The sequence below is a fragment of the Coregonus lavaretus genome (genome assembly GCF_964263955.1).
Source record: "Coregonus lavaretus genome assembly, chromosome: 15".
Taxonomy (NCBI): Eukaryota; Metazoa; Chordata; class Actinopteri; order Salmoniformes; family Salmonidae; genus Coregonus; species Coregonus lavaretus.
The window spans coordinates 28,294,266-28,318,656 of NC_140002.1; the positions used below are offsets into that span (position 1 = coordinate 28,294,266).

The 24,391-nt window shown below is 42.0% G+C and overlaps 2 protein-coding genes across 2 annotated transcripts in view; one reads left to right on the top strand and one right to left on the bottom strand.

The window, feature by feature from the left end:
- LOC311142290 (glycerophosphodiester phosphodiesterase domain-containing protein 5-like) overlaps positions 1 to 14,097 on the bottom strand; it is a 61,029-nt gene extending 46,932 nt beyond the window's left edge. Inside the window, exon 1 of the mRNA XM_084177911.1 lies at positions 13,996 to 14,097. The gene's annotated coding sequence lies outside the window, so the exon portion shown is untranslated. The remainder of the gene's footprint in view (positions 1 to 13,995) is intronic.
- A 4,735-nt stretch (positions 14,098 to 18,832) lies between these two features.
- Positions 18,833 to 23,831, top strand: LOC311142403 (serpin H1-like). Its single transcript, XM_084178050.1, has 5 exons — positions 18,833 to 18,984; positions 20,529 to 21,150; positions 21,275 to 21,373; positions 21,522 to 21,754; positions 22,402 to 23,831. Exons 2-5 carry the CDS (start codon positions 20,553 to 20,555, stop codon positions 22,702 to 22,704), a joined length of 1,233 nt encoding a protein of 410 aa, XP_084034176.1. The 5' UTR covers positions 18,833 to 18,984; positions 20,529 to 20,552; the 3' UTR covers positions 22,705 to 23,831.
- Positions 23,832 to 24,391: the final 560 nt, after the last annotated feature.

Below are 24,391 nucleotides of genomic sequence, written 5' to 3' on the forward strand. Positions count from 1 at the left end.
ACAGTCAGTCAAAACAGGGAAATTGCTCACGTTGTAACCGCAGCCATGACCAGCACACAACAAAAGATGCAGGAAGTGTAACAAAATGGGGTATTTTGAGATTGCATGCAAACAAAAATGGTCAAAGAAGTTACAGTTGAGGATGAAGAGGAAATGCAAGGGCCATTCTTTTTAGGTTCAGTTACTAAGCAGTCTGATTCTGAAGATCAGTGGCATGTTGAGCTCCCAGTGAATGGCACATGTGTAAAGTTCAAGATCGACACTGGTGCTGATATTACGGTGATGTCTTAGAGCACTTACCAGAGCTTGCCACAGCGCCCCCCTGCTGGTTAACATTGAAACTGATGTTCGCAGCCCAGGTGGCAGGATTGATTGTATGGGAAAATTCCTAGCCACGAGTGAAAGAAAAGGAGAACAGTGTGATTCGAGGACCATATGTTAATTACCTACTTAGCAGATCCGTTGCATGCAAGATGGGTTTGGTCCTAAGAGTAGATGAGATCAGCACAGATGTGTTTGGAGAGATAGGGCTACTGAACTGTGAACCAGTCAAGATTGAGCTTAGGTCCGATGTAGTCCCCTATTCTCTGACTTCGCCACGCAGAATTCCTTTTCCACTCCTTCCAAAAGCGGAGGAAAAACTGGACAGAATGTAAAGAAATGGCATCATCAAGGGAGTAACCGAGCCTACAGACTGGTGTGATCCCGTGGTGCTAGTAATGAAGAAAAATTGCAAAGTGAGAACATGCGTAGACTTAAAACGACTCAACGAAGCAGGTTCATCTTACCCACCTTGGGGGACATAGCACCAAAGCTATCCGGGGCGAGAGTCTTCTCCACACTCGATGCATCTAGCAGGTTTTGGCAGATAGCGCTTGAACCCAGCTGCAGAAAACTGATGAGTTTTATCACTACTGTTGGGAGATTCTGCTTTAAGCGCCTTCCTTTTGGAATAACCAGTGCGCCAGAGATCTTTCAGAGGGAGATGAGCAAGCGCCTGAAAGGACACGAGGGCACAGTCGTCATGATGGATGACATACTGGTCTACGGTGCAAACAAGGAAGAACACGACAGGAATCAAAGAGTCAGGACTAAAGCTGAACAAAGACAAGTACCACTTTGGGAAGTCGGAGATCCAGTACGTCGGTCATGTGATCGGAGCAGATGGGATAAAGCCGGATGACAGCAAAGTGAAAGCCGTCTCCGAGATGCCCAGTCCAACAAACATCACTGAGCTTCGCCAAATGCTGGGACTGGTGAACTACTTGGGCAAATTCTTGCCGGGCCTGTCATCAGTGCTACACCCCATCAATGAGCTGTTGAAAAAAGAGACAGTGTGGATGTGGAGAGACCCACAGGAGCAGGCCTTCCACAAGGTCAAGGCTATGTTAGTCAACACAGGTATTGGCATACTACGACGCCGGTAAACCAACTGTGGTCAGTGCGTATGCGAGCAGCTATGGCCTCTGAGCTACACTCCTACAGGAACAAGAGGGTGGTGTGCTCCATCCTGTTGCATTTTGTTCACGTACACTAACAGAGACTGAGAGAAGGTACGCGCAAACTGAAAAAGAGTGCTGGCAGGTGTATGGGCGTGTAAACGATTTGCCCGCTACCTGCAGGGCATGGACAGCTTTGTTTTACAGACAGACCATAAGCCACTCATTCCTTTGCACAACACGTACGACCTGGACAAAGAACCACTCAGGTGTCTGCGACTGCTCATGCTCCTTGTGCGTTTCAATGTGAAAGCAATGCACGTTCCTGGGAAGCAGTTAGTGGTGGCTGACACACTGTCAAGAAACCCACTGAAAGAAATCATGTCAGACACAGAAGATGTCAAAGCATATGTGGAAGCTGTGGAGGAGAGCAGACCAGTGTCTGCACACAGGCTGGATGACATCAGAGAGGCGACACGCAACAATGCAGACCTCCAAATGGTCATGGGCTATATGCGAAAAGGCTGGCCTCAGAGAATGGCGCAGCTATGCTACAGGGATACCACACAGCGAAAGCGCATCTATCGGAGCTGGACGAACTTGTGCTATATCAAGACAGAATTGCCATTCCAGCTTCACAGAGAGAAGAAGTTCTACAACAGATACACGAAGAGCACATGGGGCTGACAAAGTGCAGAGAAAGAGCCAAGACATTGGTGTGGTGGCCGGGCATTAGGCCCACATCTCGAGAAAAGTGAAGCCATGCAGGTCCTGTACAGAGAACAAACCAACTCAAAAGAGAGAACCACTTGTCATGACACCTTTACCTAAGGGTCCGTGGCAGAAGATCACAGCCGACCTGTGTGAGCAGGTCATCACCCGCCTCACAGGTATGTTTGTAAGATGGGGGATACATACCGAGCTCGTTAGCGACAACGCTACTCAGTTTGTCTGCACTGAGTTCAAGGAGTTCAGAAGAAAGTATGGTTACCATCTCCAGTCCCCATTACCCGCAAGCAAATGGAGCTGCGGAGAGAGCTGTACAGACAGCTAAGCGAATTCTTAAACAACCAGACCCACACATGGCTCTGATGTCCTACCGAGCCACGCCCCTCAACGCAACAGGAGCAAGCCCAGCACAACTCATGACTGGACGTCAGATCCGGACGACGGTCCCCGTGCTGGATGGGAAACTCCAACCAAACTGCATCAGTCACAACAGTGTTAAACAGAAGGACCAGAAAGCCAAACAAGCTTACCAGTTATTCCATAACAGGAGGCATTCAGTGAGCCCCTACCGGAAATTACACCCTGGACAGAGTGTAAGTCAAGCTGGACGGAGAGAAAATATGGAAAACCCCAGCAGTTGTCATCAGCAAATCTCCAGAGCCGAGATCCTACGTTGTGGAAACTGAACACGGCACCATCGCTCGGAGAAACAGCAGCAGAACAACGAAGTCACCAAGTCTACCAGTGAGGACAGCACACAGGCCACACCTGTGAGCCAGCCAACTCCCATCCCCTCACTCAGACCACCACCTCAGCCAGCCTCACCACAACTGGTAAGAATGACCTACAGAGGTCGAGAGGTAAAACTACCACTGAGGTTCAGAGACACAAAACAATTATAAAAGAAAAAAGAAAGAAAGAGGTATAGGAACAGCAACAAAGGGCTGTCTACCCCGATGTCCTAGTTGACACAGTTATGTGTATTGTCCATGTTAAAGAAAAACAAAACTTATGTCACAAAATAAAATATGTTGCTGAAATACAAATTGTTTGTATTGAAACGGTCCACAAGGTGAATATTTATATTAGGTAGAGAGGATGTTATAGTTTTGATTTCTCTCAGAAAAGGGGAAATGTAGTGATGTCTGATAGATATCTCCGTAATTGATTGGTTATCCGTGTCATCATCATAACCGGATGTGACTGACCTAGCGGACTACGCTAATATGACTAACCTAGCAATGAGGACTAGCAGATAGTAGTTCTGTGGACTGCATGTTAATTGCCTGATTTAAGAGTTATTAAACATAACTAAACTGGATAACTCACTGCCTGGTCTCCATCATTTACATTATGACACATGACCTTTACATCCCTACTATCATGTCCTCTTTAGAGGTGACATCTCTATCCCAGGCCATGTACCATATTCCACCTCTCTCGGGGAATAATGGGGGACATATTGTTTGTAAATCACTGGCGACCTAAATTCATATAGCAAGGTTCAGACAGAGAAAGGAAATGCTTGAGCATCAGATCATGCAGATCCGCGTCAGTCCGATCGCTGTTTATTCATTGTTTGACTTGTATGGGAACACCCCAGCCCAGGGGAGATACTTCCTGGAGACCTAGCCCAGAGTCCACATCCCGGACGGACCCCAGGAGAGGGTCACGCAGGGCTGTTCAGCCCTCCATCACAAGGGAAATATTTTATCCAGGTCAGGTCACCTCCCTATTGACACACTGTGGCTTTTTCAGAACAAGAAATCTGATGACGGGCTAAATGTTTGTCTCTGTTAGGCTGTTCCATTCAAATGAATAGTTGAACACAAAAGTAAAGGCCTTTATTTTTCTTCTGAATATGTGTCAAATAGACAGAAGGACAGGGATGAAGTGTCAGCTGAAAAAACACTAATACCTTTCAATCAATCAAACTGCCTTAAACAGAGACTAAGTCAGACCGATAATTATTTTTCAAGCACTCCTTGGGGTTTAACATATCAATGTAACTTTTATCCTGGGCAGGAAAATATCTCTGGTAGTAAGAATTCAGAGGCCTTTAAAGGATCGCTGCTGGGAGTTTCATAACTGGCACCTTTCTGTAGCTACCCACTGAGCACACACTCGTTGAATCAACGTTGTTTCCACGTCATTTATACAAAATTACAGGGCTTCCTTCCTGTTGGTGTGTCATTATGTCTTTCCTCTGAGTCTGCCTTCCCTGGTGAAAAGATCTATCATGGCGCCATCTTAATCATCTAAAGTAGCTTCCTCTTCTCATCTCCTTTTTGAGTCTGCTTTCCTTGAAGCTACCTACCACCACGGCTGCATCTCAATCATTTAACGTGGTCGTCTCCTTTTCTCCACCTGCACTAGTATGAGAAGACATGCCAGGTGAAAGCCTTACATTAGAGGAATCTTTCTTCTGTCCAGCGTGCAGATGAAGGAGGGGAGACAAGGAGAGGAAATCTGTTATGATTATTTGAGAGGCTACCCACAACTACCTAAAAAGACTTCTCTGGTTGTCTCTCTGGGTGTTTGTCTTCCTTTCCAATCTGTTCTAGAATTAGCCTCTCAGACAATAGTCCCAGTCGGTATTCACGTAATAATAAGGAATTCCCCCCATTGACCTCCATTGTAAAAGAGGCAACTTTGTCATTGATTTTATGATATACAGAAATAACAAAACATGCCGAAAAGCTGCTGTGTTGTTCAATGTACATGTACAGTTGATGTCGGAAGTTTACATACACCTTAGCCAAATACATTTAAACTCAGTTTTTCACAATTCCTGACATTTAATCCTAGTAAAAATTCCCTGTTTTAGGTCAGTTAGGATCACCACTTTATTTTAAGAATGTGAAATGTCAGAATAATTGTAGAGAGAATGATTTATTTCAGCTTTTATTTCTTTCATCACATTCCCAGTGGGTCAGAAGTTTACATACACTCAATTAGTATTTGGTAGCATTGCCTTTAAATTGTTTAACTTGGGTCAAACGTTTCGTGTAGACTTCCACAAGCTTCCCACAATAAGTTGGGTGAATTTTGGCCCATTCATCCTGACAGAGCTGGTGTAACTGAGTCAGGTTTGTAGGCCTCCTTGCTCGCACATTATTTTTCAGTTCTGCCCACACATTTTCTATAGGATTGAGGTCAGGGCTTTGTGATGGCCACTCCAATACCTTGACGTCCTTAAGCCATTTTGCCACAACTTTGGAAGTATGCTTGGGGTCATTGTCCATTTGGAAGACCAATTAGCGACCAAGCTTTAACTTCCTGACTGATGTCTTGAGATTTTGCTTCAATATATCCACATCATTTTCCTTCCTCATGATGCCATCTATTCTGTGAAGTGCACCAGTCCCTCCTGCAACAAAGCACCCGCACAGCATGATGCTGCCACCCCCGTGCTTCACGGTTGGGATGGTGTTCTTCGGCTTGCAAGCCTTCCCCTTTTTCCTCCAAACATAAATATGGTCATTATGGCCAAACAGTTCTATTTTTGTTTCATCAGACCAGAGGACATTTCTCCAAAAACGATGATCTTTGTCCCTATGTGCAGTTGCAAACCGTAGTCTGGCTTTTTTAATGGAGGTTTTGGAGCAGTGGCTTCTTCCTTGCTGAGCGGCCTTTCAGGTAATGTCGTTGTAGGACTCGTTTCACTGTGAATATAGATACATTTGTACCTGTTTCCGCCAGCATCTTCACAAGGTCCTTTGCTGTTGTTCTGGGATTGATTTGCACTTTTCGCACCAAAGTACGTTCATCTCTAGGAGACAGAACGTGTCTCCTTCCTGAGCGGTATGACGACTGCGTGGTCCCATGGTGTTTATACTTGCGTACTATTGTTTGTACAGATGAACGTGGTACCTTCAGGCATTTGGAAATTCTATAGCAATATAGAGTGGGAAAGCGGCCGTGCGTTTGGACAATTAATAGACACTGCAGTAAATAAAACCTAATAGAAATATCTGTCTCATCCAGGACCGGAGTCGATGCAGACCGGTGCAACATAGCCAATCAGAGCTACAGTAGGCATTTATGCAAACAATAAATTTGCCACACAGGCCTGCCATCATTCACTTTGAACTGGACTGTGTGTTTACAGGCAGTTGCAACAGCGCGACTTTTGATCATCAGAATGCATTCGTCAAAAGCCACAAAATACACCTGAATGGATTTCTTCAAATATGCCAATAACACAGGAGTCCTCTTACATTTGGGAACTTTACAGTCCTATTGATCAAACAACCATGAAAAGGTAGGCTCTCTCTCCCTCAGTTCTGCACATCAACAACAACAAGATCAACAACTAATGCTAGCCAGAGCAAGATGAGCTAAAATCTAACGAAGGAACATTTGATAAACCCTCTCAAACTGTTTCAGCTAGTTGGCCGTCAAAATTGCACTGATAAACGATGGCGAATTGTAGCCTACTCATCCTTCTGCAGCTTGCCTGCAACCAAGCGCCCAAGCTAACTGGCTAAGGTTGGCTAGCTTGCTAGCTAGCGACAGTACTTCCAGACACAAATGAGAGAGCACCTCACTGACCATTTTACTCACCCTAGCAGAGCTGGTTAGCTAGGCTGTTTACATGTTATCTAGAGCATTTACTTTTGCCTACGTTTACTGACACCGGTCATATTCAGCAGGTGTTGCGCATTCGTAAATTCATCAGTTATTGCATTCTGGCACACTCAGACGAGAGTGCTCTGAAATCGGAGTAGATAGCCAGAGTGAATTAATGAACGCAAAAGATATGCTAACTGGATAACAGTCGTGCAAAAAAGAGAAGAAAACACAGTTGTTCAAGTTCTTGCTTGCTAACCAAATGACACCTGCATCTCTAGCTGTTTATAGCCACCGAAAAACTATATGAGGGGGAAAAGTCAGTCACTCATCCACTCCTCCAATGACATGACATGACATCCTCCTAGCAGCTAGCGTCAGGCTTCGTGTTTTTAGCTTGCTACATAAATAGATACGGTAGCCTATTAGCCATGTTATGACTGACTTGTGATCATTGCCCTTGCTAGTTTGATTGTATTGACATTCCCACCCCTAGTTACATTCGTCCGTTTTAGTCCAAAATATTGAGTCATTGAAACTGAAACAGTGCATCCCGAATGGAGGCAGCAAACAATGTACCAGGCCAGCTGGGATTTACATCCTGATAGCAATATTTTTTGGACTACCAAGAAATCTATTGGTGAATTATATTAATCATGCATTGAACTGCATCCCTCTATTCTGCCAACAATGCCTTAGTGTACATCATGGAACGTTGAGTTAAATATAACTATTTTTAAAACCTCTTATTAAGTTGGTTTTGTAGCATAAACTGGGAATTTAATATTTTTGACTGATATTATGATTATTATTATGATTGTCTGTTTGTTTCATATCTGCAAAATAGTTAAAACGCTGTCAGTTCCACTTTAATGTTCTGGTCCAGCATCTTCTTGAAAAGGGGCATGAGGGAAGCCCTACAATATTACGTTTTCTAAGTAGTGAGAACGCTAGGGAGCAGCCAATGTTGAAAATAATCTTTAGACGTTGTACTTTTCTTCAATGTAGTTTTGTAATTGACTAAAACTAGCTGAAAACAAGAAAATTATTCTTGAAAAAGGTCAAGCTTTTGCTGTGAGCCAATGGGGTTACCTAGGTAACCACATGTTGTTTTCCCCACAGCAGGCAGGGTCACTATGTTCTAATACCGACTGGGTCTATAGCAGTTTTCTAGAATTGGCCTCTCAGACGATAGCAGTGTTCTAGAATGAGCATCTCTGACGACAGCAGTGTTCTAGAATTGACCTCTCAGACGACAGCACATTACAAAGTTGCCTGTGTCATTAGAATCATCAGCCCATGGGTATTCATAGAATAATCCACTGAGTTTCAGCCATGGATATGTCTAAAATTAGCCCTTTATATCGGTCAGTGTCACTTATTTCCAAGCTCCTCCATCATTCATTTCTTCATGAAAAATATATCACACATGAATTATTCATCCCTGGATCTCTCATTCAGTGTATTCACTGCCCCACAATAGGGTTTTCATTAGAGCAATGTTCTCATTAGCTACTCATCAAAGGGGTGGGAGGACATTACACATTTACTACTGCCGTCATCGTTAAAAACATGGCTTCAAATATGACCCATACATGTCAAATCAATCATCACTGAGGCGGCTGGTGCCAGAAATAGCCTTTGCTGACACTGTGTTATGTTTCTGACTTTATCAGATGGTGGGAGGATGTGACTTTTAATGGCTGAATGAGATGTTCCTCAGTAGCAAAGCTGTTTAACCTCTTGGCCAGCGTTTGATCATCCATGCAGTCTGCCAAGTAGCGGCCTAATCATTCATTCATTAATGATGATTCAGACCTGACAGATAATAACCTCATGATGACGTAGGTTGGGAAAAGCAGGAGTCTGGAAAGTGTTGTTACAAATGCAGTGACTCTATAATCTCTCTACCAGATTATCAAAGGCAAAAAGACTAGAGTTACTATGACTGAGATGTTACAACTGCCCTGGTGCATTTGGCTGCTGTGATAACTTAGAGCTCATCCCAACCTTCTCTCTAAACCTGAATACAGTACTGACCAACACACAAGACAAAGATAGGAAGAGATCCACATCACAATCTGGTTGGCCAACGCCTGCTCAAAAGATTTCAGTCAGTCTATAACCTATTAGAATGTAGAAATGTCAAAACAGGCCTATATTTTCATTGTATTCAAATACAAAACTAGATGGTTGATTACATGTCTTCACTGGGTATTTCTTCATTTGGCCTTACATTTACATATTTGGTTATAGATCAGGAGACAGGAGTTGGGAAACATTTTGCATGAAGTTGCCCTTCTGCAATCTGTAACTATATAGTAACCATCATGTAATTATTCAGCTGTAGGCCTAGACTGTAATTGCAGACAAGGTGCATAAAACAATTATTAAACTAGAATTGAAGCAACTGGGCCAGTTATTTTTGCATTAGTTACTAGTACATTTACTGTGTAGTTATTTGGTAATTATGCAAGTGAATTCAATTTTTTAACTAGGTATCAGTGCAACTTCATGTACAGTGTGACCAGAAGTTTTAGGCTTCAGTGAGACATTTTACAATGAGGTACAGTATAATGATGGTGATGTTGATGATGATGTGATATTGTGAATTATTATTATTTATTTATTTAAAATCATTTTTAAACTGTCCAGGTCTGGTCAGCCACTGTGGGCTACCTGACCTAGGCCAATTAACATGTTTTATATAAACTAGGGGAGACCTGGTGTAACACAGGATAGTTGTAACACTCTCAATATCTCTAATCAGGAACCAGCTAGAATCCTGTGATTCACTGTGCACATGGTCAGTTTAGTCCTCAACCCTCATGTGAAGAAGCAAGACCCTGTGATAGATTCTGCAGATTTTATTGACAAAAATCTGATTTTGAGGTAAGAAAGTAATTTATTTGACCAATTTAATTTTTGCAATGGCATTACCTGCTTTGTTGTTAGATTCACCAAACTTATATTAGGTTTATAACCAGTGTGTTAATATATATTTGATGTAAGTTAGCAATGCTAAAGCTTGAACATGTAGCTAAAATTGAAGATAGCTAATGGCTGCAAGGGTCAGGATTAGTTGTGATGAGCCTAAGGGGGTCTTGGTGCTGGGAATGCAAATGATGGACCCACCAAGCCTGTACCCCAGGACTACCATACCACTGTCACAACAGTCACTCTGATTGAGTGAACATGTCCAACATTCACTTACACACACACACACACAGACACATGCAAAAAAACTTGTTTTTGGATATATGAAATTTCACATGTGAATTCATGTGTTTTTAGAACACTTCACGTGACATTTCACATGTGAAAACGTGTTTTTGGACAACAAAAAATTTGTCTATGATACACACACAGTGCTTTTAACATACCGTGTTTTCATCTTACATATTTGACTACATTGTGTATGTTTATTTATACAGTAACTATTATTCAATGTGTCATCATCTGGGACTCACAACCTCTTGGTTCACAGCATTATGATATTTCTGCTATGCCACCACACCTGTATTCCTGCACTTTGGATTTCAAAGTATATCTCAGCTTTGTTAAATATACACTCAAGAAAAACTATGATATTGTATTTATCATAGTGATTCAGGAGTAACATTGAAACAGAATAATATGCCCCACCAACATTAGACAACAATACAGAAAACCCTCAAATTGCTGAAATAAGTAAATTAAATCAATGATGAGAGAATAGTCAGATTAACTGATAACTAAAATAGCAGTGCAGATGCCACTATTTTGCTAAGTGCATAGATGTATTATAGGCAATTAATGTGTAGGGGAATGCTACAGACATTATTGCTCAGCAGAAAAATCTGCACACCTAAAAGTTCAAATCCCAGGTGGGGTTATATTTTAGATAATGGTTTGCGATGGTTTGGGACCATCTGGGACCATCACATGATGTCCTGAAGACTGGTAAAACAAATGTTTTGAGAACATCCACGTGTTTAATCTACGTCACTTTTGTTTTGAGCCGACTTTGCCATGGGCTTTGAACAGTTCCAAAACGAATGCAATCACTTTTTACCTGGGGCAAACTCCTTCAGCCGGGGCAACCTGTGTCAGATAATCAAATCCCTTCAATATCTCATGTGAAGTTTTCCAAAAAGACATTTGCACATGATTTCACATGTGAAATTTCACTTGCACATGATATCACATGTGAAATTTCACAAATGTCAAGTGTTTCAAAAACACGTTTTCATATGTGAAATGTCACGTGAAGTGTTCCAAAAACACATTTTCATATGTGAAATGTCACGTGAAATGTTCCAAAAACACATGATTTCACACGTGAAATGTCACGTGTAGTTTCATGGTATCTATCACATGTTGAAATTTTGCATCCCCATGTCACATTTATTTAACATGAGATCATGTTCTCACATGTGCTCACATGTTGTCAACTGTAGTTTCATGTTATCACATGTTGCTTCACATGTTGTCACGTTATCACATTAACTTCACATGAAATCACGTCATCACACGTGTTCACATGTGGAATTCATTAGTTTTTTCCATAAGGGACACCACAAACATTCAATTGTTTAGTCCAGATGTTGTTGTTTAATTGTCAGATGTTGTTGTTCAGTTGAGAAGGGCCAGTTAATGGAACGTAAAAATAATAAACATTTTATGAATTGTATTATTATTTTATTATTTCTGCTGCACAAAATGTTAAACATGGCAATGTTGTTCTCATGTTCTCAATAAAGGCTTTCAAAATTTCGTTGCATAGTTTATCAATTTTTTCAAACTGTTACATTTCACCCCAAGCCCTGTTACAACTGACCCAGAGGTGGTGTACATTTTTACATTTTAGTCCTCATTTGGACTAATCTTCCAAGAGTCCTTCAACATTAAAATATAATTTATAATATGATCATATTTTCACATATACAGTGAGGGAAAAAAGTATTTGATCCCCTGCTGATTTTCTACGTTTGCCCACTGACAAAGACATGGTCAGTCTATAATTTTAATGGTAGGTTTATTTGAACAGTGAGAGACAGAATAACAACAAAAAAATCCAGAAAAACGCACGTCAAAAATGTTATAAATTGATTTGCATTTTAATTAAGGAAAAAAGTATTTGACCCCTCTGCAAAACATGACTTAGTACTTGGTGGCAAAACCCTTGTTGGCAATCACAGAGGTCAGACGTTTCTTGTAGTTGGCCACCAGGTTTGCACACATCTCAGGAGGGATTTTGTCCCACTCCTCTTTACAGATCTTCTCCAAGTCATTAAGGTTTCGAGGCTGACGTTTGGCAACTCGAATCTTCAGGTCCCTCCACAGATTTTCTATGGGATTAAGGTCTGGAGACTGGCTAGGCCACTCCAGGACCTTAATGTGCTTCTTCTTGAGCCACTCCTTTGTTGCCTTGGCCGTGTGTTTTGGGTCATTGTCATGCTGGAATACCCATCCACGACCCATTTTCAATGCCCTGGCTGAGGGAAGGAGGTTCTCACCCAAGATTTGACAGTACATGGCCCCGCCCATCGTCCCTTTGATGCGGTGAAGTTGTCCTGTCCCCTTAGCAGAAAAACACCCCCAAAGCATAATGTTTCCACCTCCATGTTTGACGGTGGGGATGGTGTTCTTGGGGTCATAGGCAGCATTCCTCCTCCTCCAAACACGGTGAGTTGAGTTGATGCCAAAGAGCTTGATTTTGGTCTCATCTGACCACAACACTTTCACCCAGTTCTCCTCTGAATCATTCAGATGTTCATTGGCAAACTTCAGACGGGCCTGTATATATGCTTTCTTGAGCAGGGGGGGACCTTGCGGGCGCTGCAGGATTTCAGTCCTTCACAGCGTAGTGTGTTACCAATTGTTTTCTTGGTGACTATGGTCCCAGCTGCCTTGAGATCATTGACAAGATCCTCCCGTGTAGTTCTGGGCTGATTCCTCACTGTTCTCATGATCATTGCAACTCCATAAGGTGAGATCTTGCATGGAGCCACAGGCCGAGGGAGATTGACAGGTCTTTTGTGTTTCTTCCATTTGCGAATAATCACACCAACTGTTGTCACCTTCTCACCAAGCTGCTTGGCGATGGTCTTGTAGCCCATTCCTGCCTTGTGTAGGTCTACAATCTTGTCCCTGACATCCTTGGAGAGCTCTTTGGTCTTGGCCATGGTGGAGAGTTTGGAATCTGATTGATTGATTGCTTATGTGGACAAGTGTCTTTTATACAGGTAACAAACTGAGATTAGGAGCACTCCCTATAAGAGTGTGCTTCTAATCTCAGCTCGTTACCTGTATAAAAGACACCTGGGTCCAGAAATCTTTTTCATTGAGAGGGGGTCAAATATTTATTTCCCTCATTAAAATGCTAATCAATTTATAACATTTTTGACATGCGTTTTTCTGGATCTTTTTGTTGTTATTCTGTCTCTCACTGTTCAAATAAACCTACCATTAAAATTATAGACTGATCATTTCTTTGTCAGTGGGCAAACGTACAAAATCAGCAGGGGATCAAATACTTTTTTCCCTCACTGTAACACACTGTTACCAACAGACATAATAGACTGACATATTGACCAGATAAATACTCTTTAACAGTCTGAAAAGATAGATTGATTCCTTCAAATTTTCACATTTCACTCCTTGTATTTGAGACAAAGTCACAACTTGTCTGTTTGATTTAGAGAGATAATACCTATACCCATTTGTAGCAGATAGATGGAAGCTGTTTCTATCACATGTTGAATGTATAGCTCAAACAATCCCCGGTCTCCCCTACAGTACAACTCTCTGGTCATCAAACTCTCAATAGGTCTCATGAAATTATCGCAGGTAAACAAGGCAAGTCACACAGCAGGCTATGTGACAGTGGTCGGATTATATTACATTTAATCCGTTAACCTGCGCACAATGTCAACACTCACCTTCCCTCCACGACTGCGTATTTTCTCCAAAGCAAAAGTTCTAAAACCAGGTAGCTTATTAGATATATCTGTCATAGCTATATTCCCGTGATAGTACATCGATACTTGTCCCCTCGTTGAAGTTATTGCAGGTTCGTCCGACTTCAAATAATTTGCTAAAGTTTATGGTTCGCGAGAGTTTTACTTCTGGGTAACCATGATTAGGTTTCGGGTTATGTTGGCAAACCATCTAATGACAGAATATTACGTTTAGGCAACATAAACTACAGACGCGGGCGCACCAAGAATGATCATTTCCAATGACAATGTAAGAATTCTAAGAAATTACTCACAGGATTGTGACTCACCGAAGGTTTACACACTTTGCAGAAAAGGATAGAACCTTAATCCGTCCGACACGGTGTGGGTGGAGCTGCCGTGAACCCACTTGCTCTGGGAGACCTGTAAAGTTACGAAGAGGCTATGTATCCTGCCCGGCACTTGTTCAAGGTATTAGAAAGTAGCAGCCTGGTCTCATAGAATAGACGTAAGATAGTAAAAATAAATCCGGGACTCTCAAATTATACTGTACAAAAAACATGTAAAGTGTTGGTCCCATGTTTCATGAGCTGAAATAAAAGAGCCCAGAAATGTTCCATATGCACAAAAAGCTTGTTTCTCTCAAATGTTGTGCACAAATGTGTTTACATCCCTGTTAGTGGGCTTTCTCCTTTGCCAAGGTAATCTAAAATGTGCAGTTTTGTCACACAACACAGATGTCTCAAGTTTTGAGAGAGTGTGCAATTGGCATGCTGACTGCAGGAATGTCCACCAGAGCTGTTGCCAGATAATTGAATATTCACTTCTCTACCATAAGCTGCCTCCAATGTCGTTTTAGAGAATTTGGCAGTACGTCCAACCAGCCTCACAACCGCAGACCACGTGTAACCACGCCAGCCCAGGACCTCCACATCCGGCTTATTCACCTGCGGGAACGTCTGAGACCAGCCACCCGGACAGCTGATGAAACTGAGGAGTATTTCTGTCTGTAATAAAGCCCTTTTGTGGGGAAAAATGTATTCTGATTGGCTGGGCCTGGCTCCCCAGTGGGAGCCCTCCCAGGCCCACCCATGGCTGCGCCCCTGCCCAGTCATGTGAAATCCATATATTAGGGCCTGATTTATTTATTTCAATTGACTGATTTCCTTATATCAACTGTAACTCAATAAAATCGTTGAAATTGTTGCAAGTTGTGTTTATATTTTTGTTCAGTATAGTATGATATGTTACGTTTGGTATGGTTACATAAGACAGAAGGTTACTTACTTCAGGCAAAAACGAAAGTAGGGCGGAGGGCATATAATGGGAACGTCTAGTAACCTAAAGGTTGTGTGTTCGAATCTCATCACGGATCTTAGCATTTTAGCTAGTTAGCAACTTTACAATGAATTACTACTTTTTCGCTACTTTGCAACTACTTAGCATGTTAGCTAACCCTTCCCCTAACGCTAACCTTAACCCTTTAACCTAACGCCTAACCCTAACCTTAACCCTAACCTTAACTCATAACCCTAACCCTTAGCCTAGCTAGCCACCTAGCTAATGTTAGCCATCACAAATTGGAATTCGTAAAATATCATACGTTTTCCTTAATCATAACATATTGTAAGATTGTAATTCCTAACATATCATAAGCAATGGATGATGGAAATCCACAAATTAATACATACCATATGAAATGTAACATATCATACTAACTGGAGTGCACAATGTATAGGACATCTTCCAATAATGACTCAATAACTGAATGATCAATTATTTTCCATAGGTTCCTTGGATCATAGTCCTAAATCATGATAGCTGGTAATTTTTACAGGGTGAATTTGGTGTCCATGCTTTAATTGACATGTCTTGCACTATTGTATAATTTCCATCACTTAGCATTTCAACTGGTCTCCTTGATGATGTCTATGGTACCTCCAAGAATCAGGATGGCTGCCCTTCGCAGGTGCCATCTAGCACCAACCCCTGCTACAGCTCTGAGGCAGTGAGCCAACACCAGGCACAGGGAGGGAGTGACATCCAGCAGGAGATCTATTCCAGGCCTAACAGCCACAGATTAACCCCTGGTTTGGGAGATGATTGCGTCAGGTCCCTCTAATCTTGTGTAATTGACAAGTGGAGTTAATTTACTTCAGCATCTTGTAACATAAGTAGGTGACCAGAGAAGGTTAGGTGGGTCTACACACTCTCTGTGAGTCTCTGTCCGTCTCTGAGCGCACTATGCTGTAGATTAACTGCAATGATTTATAAGGGGGTTTATAAGGAATTTATACTGTTAATTGTAAGTTTATTGATTGTTTTCTAACTGTTTATTACAGATTTATAAACTATGGTTGAAATTGTGTGACTGTCACTGGAGAAAACCCCCAGATATCTAAATCCTAGTCAAGTGGAGAGATACAGAGCTTGTGGCCGATTTTCATCCACCAGAGGATGCTATTGCCTTCTGTAGCTCACACATCTAACTTGAGGACCTCTCTCTACATTTGTCCAGTTCCAAATGTAAACTAGTCCCTACTAGACACAACATCTGAAAGGACTGGCCATGTGTGTAAGCAATATGATGAAAATTACACCTATCATTTATGCACTAATTGTCTACACAAACTCCATTCATTAGTGTAGTGGTCTTCAATCATGATTCGAAATACCCACAGTGTGTGAAGGCTTTTGCTGTAGCCCAGCACTAACACACCTGATCCCTCTAATAATATCAACTAACCCCTTGATTAGAATCAGATATGTTAGTACTGGTGTGGAACAAAAGCCTGCTCAGTGGGTCTTCAGGGACAGGATTGAAGAACACTGCATAAATGGGATCAGAATGAACTATATCAGTATATCTTTACACCCTTTCACGCCTTCCAGACAGGCACTAAACTACTGTACCAGAGTTTGTACAGTAAATCACATCTTTGAGTGGGTTTGGCCATAGTCTGTGATAGTAAAACAGCTGAACGTTGCATCAGAATGCAGAGCAGTTACTGAGGTCTTACATCATAATACCCCCACACTGTGAACCGCTTCCTCAAAGCAGAGAACTCAGATTTGAGAGAAAAGTTAAGGCTTGCTGAAAAATTGTCTCTTGGGGATAAGGTGTCTCTTGGGGATGCTCCTCGGCTTCAATACATGATAACTTTGAGCTTTAACCCCCCCCCCGGTGCACGTTTTGGCTTTTGCCCTAGCACTACACAGTTGATTCAAATAACCAACTCATCATCAAGCTTTGATTATTTGAATCAGCCGTGTAGCGCTAGGGTAAAAACCAAAACATGAACCCCTGGGAGGCCCCAGGACCGAGTTTGGGAAACACTGTTCTAAATTGATGGTTATTTTACGGATAAAATAACTAATGGTTCTCGCAAACAAAACAATTATTTATTTAATACATAAAACATGTTTTTTAACTCCCTTATTAATGAGTTAATTTAATTGAATAAGTGAAGCTAAGGTGCCGAAACCAGTTTTTCTCATGAATACTTATTTTCACCCCTCCATGATCTGTGTCTCCACCCCTATGCTACGTGTTATTTCTGGATGTGGAAACAAGGCAGGCCGTCACAGGAAGCTGGACAACATGGAGACGGATGCACATCCTGTTCCACTGCCCCTTTTTCCTACTGTATGTTGATGGGATTCCCATGCTGCTATTGTTGCTATTTTTACATGCATCTTCACATGCAATAATGTGCAGGCAGTGACCAAAGTGAGCTATGAAGTCCTCTGTGATGGTATATATAATCCAGTCATCCAATAATGATAGAGAACATTGTGTTTCCCTTTGCCTATAAAATCTTAGTTGGAGACCGCACTATATAGCCCTTTATATACTGTACACAGCCTTACCACAATGAAACCATTCACGGACTGGTCTGTAAGAATGTGTAGAAATGTGAGGAAAAGCCACAAGATGTTATCAACCATTACAGTATCTAAAGGTCTGTTCCATCAAGTTCACCATTATGTATCTCCCATCTGCCGTTAATCAATAACAGTGAGTTTGAGTTTAATAGAATATATCTGAACTGTGCAGATGTTCAAAGTCCCATCTCTTGGTGAGCTTTAGAAAGAGCCTTAGCAGCAGAGTTAATTATAGCTGCGTAACCCCATCTGCATGCAAAACCAAACCAATGCTGCCCTCAAGCAGTATATCAGGCCAACCCGTTCTCATGAGACAAAGAACCAGTGAGGAATTTAGTTATATAATACAAAAGCACTAAACATGTAGCTGAAAGCTATGCTTTTAATGGTGAGGTTGGAGATGTGGTGTGGGGTTACTTTTTTCATCCTCAGACGAATGATGGTTCTATGTAAGTTGTTCTTTAATCTAAACATCAACAGAACATGCTTCTTATACATAGCCTTTTCACTCTAGCAGTGCTGAGGCGTAGCCAATGTAATGTGACCTAATTTCTAACATGATGTCACAAATTCCTTGGCACCAAACACTGGGCTACTGTGGCATGTTGAGTGATTTCCTGAACTTTATTGCTGTTCAGTAGAAACATTACTATGTTTTAGAGTGCCTAAATGAGTGCCTTTTAGACAGGGAATAATCGGATATACTGCAAGTCCACAGAGAAAAAATTGTGCCCATTTTAGGGAAAAGAGAGTCAAACTAAATTATGTGCAGTTAGACACCAGGGCATGGCTAGGCATTGAATGGACACATCCCCCTCCTGCATCCCACGCTACCAGCCTCGCAAATCAGACAGACACAGCCAAAACTTTCACAACTAGCAAGCAAACTTTACTAATCATAACAATTATAATACCGAACTACTTTCTACACCCTAAAAATAATTATTCTTCAGCCTCATGGAAATTGAGATTTTCAATGACCTACTTAGAAAAGTTTCAACCTGAACTTTTGAACTTCTCTGCAGCTCTGTTTTGCAGTAGGGCTATGGTAAATAATGTTGCATGGTCTAAAACTGTGTACAGTATATTATTACAGTAGCATCATTTTAGAATACAGAACTATGAACTTTACAGAAACTCTGCCAGATGTCTGTCTGCAGTGTGAATGAGAGCTCAGTGTGTCTCAGGCTTTAGGACCTGGAGGGGGAAAGTCCCTCTTCGCATAGCTGCTCCACAGTAACAGGATACAGTGGGAGGGCCCAGCTCAGCTCACTGTGCATAGAAAATCACTGCACCTCATTTAAATACTCCTTTTCCCAACTTCCAGAAATTAATTTCCCACGGTTTATAGACCAGCTGAAGATCTGTCCGTGTGGAAGCTGAGAGAGAAACTAGAGTAAAACTGCTGAAAGAGCCTGGTAAGTTAAAGGGGGATGAGATGGGAGTGAGAGGGGAAGGGATATTCACTGAACTGTGTTAACTGCAGGAAAATGTCTGACCAGGAATGTGAAAAGTCCCTCCATTTTGGGTTTAGGGTTATAAAATGCCTTTAGAGAATGTAGTGCTGCATTAGAATACAGCTTGATGTCGTTGAGCATTTTGTAGGCCAGCTGAATGGAAAAGATGCATGCATGTGAAAAGTTGTCAGGCTAAAACATACTTCTTCCTCCATCTTCAGTGTTCAGACTTAGTTCATGGATCACATAACAGTGAAAATGCTGTGATGATCAAATTAAAGTGATTGTCATTTGAGTGGCAATGCTGCTTTGAACTGTGCCATGTCTGTAGAGTAGGCCTATCTTATTAATAATGGCCCCACCCAGCAACATACTATTTGTGCTCTGATCTAACTCACAGTTTCCTCTGCCAGGGGGCATTGCTCTTTACTTGGTGGTAGAGCGTGTCGAGACTCGAGAAAGCATCCGATCGATTACGCAGAGGGAAATGAGCTGTGTAATTTATAAACATATGTTTAGACAGATATTAATGATGATGAAACTTGAAAATCCCTCCTCCTCTAGACTTTCTCTTACACTGTGGCAGTGCTGATTGGTCAGTTTTTTGTCCAATAAGTTGAGACCGTCTTTGCCAGCATTTGTACGTGCCAGGATGTTTCTTAGTTATGGCTTAAAAATACATTGAATTAAGGTGTGCTGTGATTTGAAATGATACATGCATGCAGAATCCAATTGATAGATATAATGCAAACTGAGAATGTATTGAAATCATCTGTACTTCCAACAAAACTTTGAAAAGCATCGTCCCTTTAGTACAGAAATGACAGCCTGAGTAAGCTGAAAGATCAAACTTTCTGTTAAGACAGTGAAACATTTGAAACCTCACACCTGCTTAAAAGGTCACTCATTCCAGGCCTCAGAGGATGCATACAATCCTTTTGTTTAGATTCTGCAGCTAAGTCTGATCCTGTTGCACACTTGTCTGTGTAGTCCTCCTGCAGGGCAAAAAAAAAAGTGATTGGTCCACCAGATGAAGCGAGAGCTTAATTGTAATATCGTAGGCGTTCTACAGCTGCAGTGTCAACATGGCTCTTGAGTCTTGCCTTGAACTTGACATGGTCAAACCTGCTCTCAGATTCTCCACCAATGAATTCTGGTCTATAATTACATTACAGACTGCATAATGAAAGCTTAGTATACCACACAGCATGTCCATTCTGCATCATCCAGGATTAATAAAGGAAGAGTGGTATCCCACTTGAATCTCAGCAAAGGGTTGGGGAAGTGCGTTATCTCCTTAACTTGTGCTATCACCGGCGAGAGCAATGAGAGAAGTCCCACAAAAGGTTTTCTGTTGTCAAAATCCAGGGCAAATTTCATTTAATTTGCCTCTGACATTAAGGATTTGAGACTCTGTTGCTCTGTAATTGCTCTGATGCTCTATAAGTAAATCCACTGTCAAAATCGAACACATAAATCCTGTCTGTTTTCATGTCCCCTCTCAGGTCTCTACTGATCGTTCTGACACTATGTGGGTGACTAACCTGGTAGCCATGGCCCTACTGGCCACCACAGCCTTTGCTGCTACTGCCGCCTCGGCAGACAAGGTCCTAAGCAACCACGCCACCCTGCTGGCCGACAACAGCGCCAGCCTGGCCTTCAGCCTCTACCAGAACATGGTCAAGGAGAAGGACCTGGAGAACATCCTCATCTCCCCCGTCGTGGTGGCCTCTTCCCTGGGCCTGGTGGCCCTCGGGGGCAAGGCCTCCACCGCCTCCCAGGTAAAGACCATGCTGAGTGCCGACAAGATGAAGGACGAGCAGCTTCACGCCGGCCTGGCAGAGCTCCTGGAGGAGGTCAGCAACTCAAAGACCCGCAACATCACCTGGAAGATCAGCAACCGCCTCTACAGCCCCAGCTCGGTCAACTTTGCAGATGCCTTTGTCAAGAGCAGCAAGAAGCACTACAACTATGACCACACTAAGATCAACTTCAAGGACAAGAAGAGCGCTGTGAAGTCCATCAACGATTGGGCAGCCAAATCCACCGACGGCAAGCTGCCCGAGGTCACCAAGGATGTGGAGAAGACCGATGGGGCCATGATCATCAATGCCATGTTCTTCAAACGTGAGTTCTCTCTTACAAAGCACCAGAATTTGGTAGATACTCTTCTCTCTTTTGTCTTGTTTTTTCATTCATTCACATATTTACTAATTTACAGTAAATTGTCTTTTACTTTCTATCTGAACAGCCCATTGGGATGAACAGTTCCACCAAAAGATGGTGGACAACCGTGGCTTCCTGGTGTCCCGCTCTCACACTGTTGGTGTACCCATGATGCACCGCACAGGTCAATCAATTACAACATGTCGCTCAACATAATATCATACAGTACATTTAAACTGAACTGGGGTGTTTTCATTTCAGTGTGAAGGAATATGTACAGAAATGCTCTAGAAATGTATCTGAGTCTGTACTCATACTGGCTGTACCTGCAGGTCTCTACGGCTTCCACGAGGACACAGTGAATAAACTGTTCATCCTGAGCATGCCCCTGGCCCATAAAAAGTCCAGCCTGGTGTTCTTCATGCCCTACCACGTGGAGTCCCTGGAGAGGCTGGAGAAGCTGCTGACCTGCAAGCAGCTGGACGACTGGATGGGCAAGCTGAAGGAGACGGCTGTGGCTGTGTCTCTGCCAAAAGTCAGCATGGAAGTCAGCCACAACATCCAGGTACTGTAAAAACCTAGACACAGGTCATTGGTGAAAACCACATTTATTAAACTGTTTATGCAACTGAGATGCAAGTTTGAATAACATGTTAGTATACACTATAACTATACAGTACACATCCCTGATGCTCTTAGGTGGCTGAACTCCTTTACAATAAAGATCACTTGCTTTCTCTCAATTCAATTCAATTCAATTTAAGGGCTTTATTGGCATGGGAAACGTGTGTTAACATTGCCAAAGCAAGTGAAGTAGATAGTAAACAAAAGTGAAATAAACAATAAATATTAACAGTAAACATTACACTCAGAAGTTTCAAAAGAATAAAGACATTTCAAATGTCATATTATGTATATATACAGTGTTGTAACAATGTGCAAATAGTTAAAGTACAAATGGGAAAATAAATAAACATAAATATGGGTTGTATTTACAATGGTGTTTGTTCTTCACTGGTTGCCCTTTTCTTGTGGCAACAGGTCACAAATCTTGCAGCTGTGATGGCACACTGTGGTTTTTCACCCAGTAGATAAGGGAGTTTATCAAAATTGGGTTTGTTTTCGAATTCTCTCTCTCTCTCTCTCTCTCTCTCTCTCTCTCTCTCTCTCTCTCTCTCTCTCTCTCTCTCTCTCTCTCTCTCTCTCTCACAGAAACACCTTGGGGAGCTGGGTCTGACTGAGGCTGTGGATAAGACCAAGGCGGACCTGTCCAACATCTCTGGGAAGAAGGACCTGTACCTGTCCAACGTCTTCCATGCCTCTGCCATGGAGTGGGACACTGATGGGAACCCCATCAATACCAGCATCTTTGGCACCGATAAACTGAAAAATCCCAAGTTGTTCTATGCTGACCATCCCTTCATCTTCCTAGTGAAGGACACCAAGACCAACTCCATCCTCTTCCTTGGCAGACTGGTCCGACCTAAGGGCGAGAAGATGAGAGATGAATTATAACAACTTTGAGTCTTAGGTGAAGTGTTTTTGTATGCACGGGTGTTACAGTGTGTTTGTGTCTGTGTGTGTGTGTTTGTATTTTCCTATGCAAAGAGAGGAGAGGGAGAAAATGAATTGTACGTCTTATACCTCAAGAGTACATTCCCATTTGATCATTTATGTGCCAACATTCGTGCCTGTTGTTCACAATCCATGATTCAGAAATATATTTTTGTGTATTTTGTCCTGTGTTGTAAGAAACAAAGCATTGTGTACTCCAAATAAACATAAACTTCACCTTAACATGGTATCATCATCTAGCCTGCAATCCAAACTGAATATCATCCCGTTTCACAAAAGAGAGCAATATTCAGTTTGGATTCCAGGCTAGTTAGTAGTCACCATCACAACGTGGCATGTTTGAGTATTTTAATTAAGGGCAGATCACAGGATGGATACTTACATTAAGTATGATCTCCCAGACTATTGCCTTAAATATAAAATCAGCATTCCTCTCAGGGTTTCCACTCCTATCTCTCTGTCTGTTAGTCTGGGATCCCAACTGAATGCATGCTCTGTTTCACTATTGTTTCACTTCACTTTGAATTCCAGACTATTTGTTTGTACCAGTTTACTTGAGATTAAGTCAACATCAAATTACTATTGTCGGGGTATTCAAATGTGCTGAGCAAGTAAACTGTTTCTGTTTTCTTTACAGGTTTTGCTATGATTACCGTGTACCCGTCACCAAATATAACATTTTTAGTTAGTGAAATTCGTGTGGGTTCCAATATCTTTAATGTTTAAAGTACAATTATTTTTTTCACAAGCTTTTTCACAATCTTACTACCTGGTGCTAGCCTATTGTTCACTCCCCCCAAAGCACATTAATCTATGACCCAGGGGACGCGCCTCTGTTTGTTACTCTGTTTGGCTTTTTACTGATCCGCACTGAAAGCACTGCTCTGTACTCTTTAGCTAACTAACCTCTGAGTGAAAGAACGAAAGGCGATATCTGTGGAAGACTTTTGATTGATCAGCCTAGCCCTGTCTCAACACTGTCACGTTTGCCACAAAAAAATAAGCTTTTTTGGAACAATGGAATGGTATGAGATAGTTACAAGTTTTCTCTTTTCCAATAAAATTATAAAACAAAATAATGTTGTAATGTGACTTGGTTCGAGGGTGAACTTATGGTGACTACTAGGATGGAATGGCAGGGATTGTGAGGTCAAGCGCAGGAGCCAATAGGATTTTCCAACTGATTGGCCTAAAGGAATTCCAGCTATGGGACTTTAAAAAGTTCACAAGGAAGGACAGATGTGCTACCAGAGGAAATTCATACCTTTGAAATGTTATGCTAAAACACCATGTACTGTACTGTGAATGGCTTTGCATAACAGTGCATGTCATACTCTCCAGTGCCACATCTCCAAACCGTGACAACCTATGCATATGTCTATAGCTGCTACTGTGTCCGGATCATAGCCTTATATAATTATTGGTCAGACGGAGTGGGATGCCATAGGCAAAGAAGCCCACAGGATTCACACCATGGGCCAATTGAGTGTTATGGGATCATTCACATATTATTGGACCCAAGTTAGGTTTGCATCCTGCGGCTCTCTGTAAGATTATCAGGTCAGCCAGTTGTTGGCATTCAATGAGTTTCTCCTACACATTTTACATCTGACATTTTAGTCATTTA

Coding starts and splice junctions, on each gene's coding strand:
- LOC311142403 (XM_084178050.1), top strand. CDS start 20,553: ATGTGGGTGACTAACCTGGTAGCCATGGCCCTACTGGCCACCACAGCC. Junction 21,374..21,521: donor ACCCATGATGCACCGCACAG/GTCAATCAATTA, acceptor CTGTACCTGCAG/GTCTCTACGGCTTCCACGAG. Junction 21,755..22,401: donor AAGTCAGCCACAACATCCAG/GTACTGTAAAAA, acceptor TCTCTCTCACAG/AAACACCTTGGGGAGCTGGG.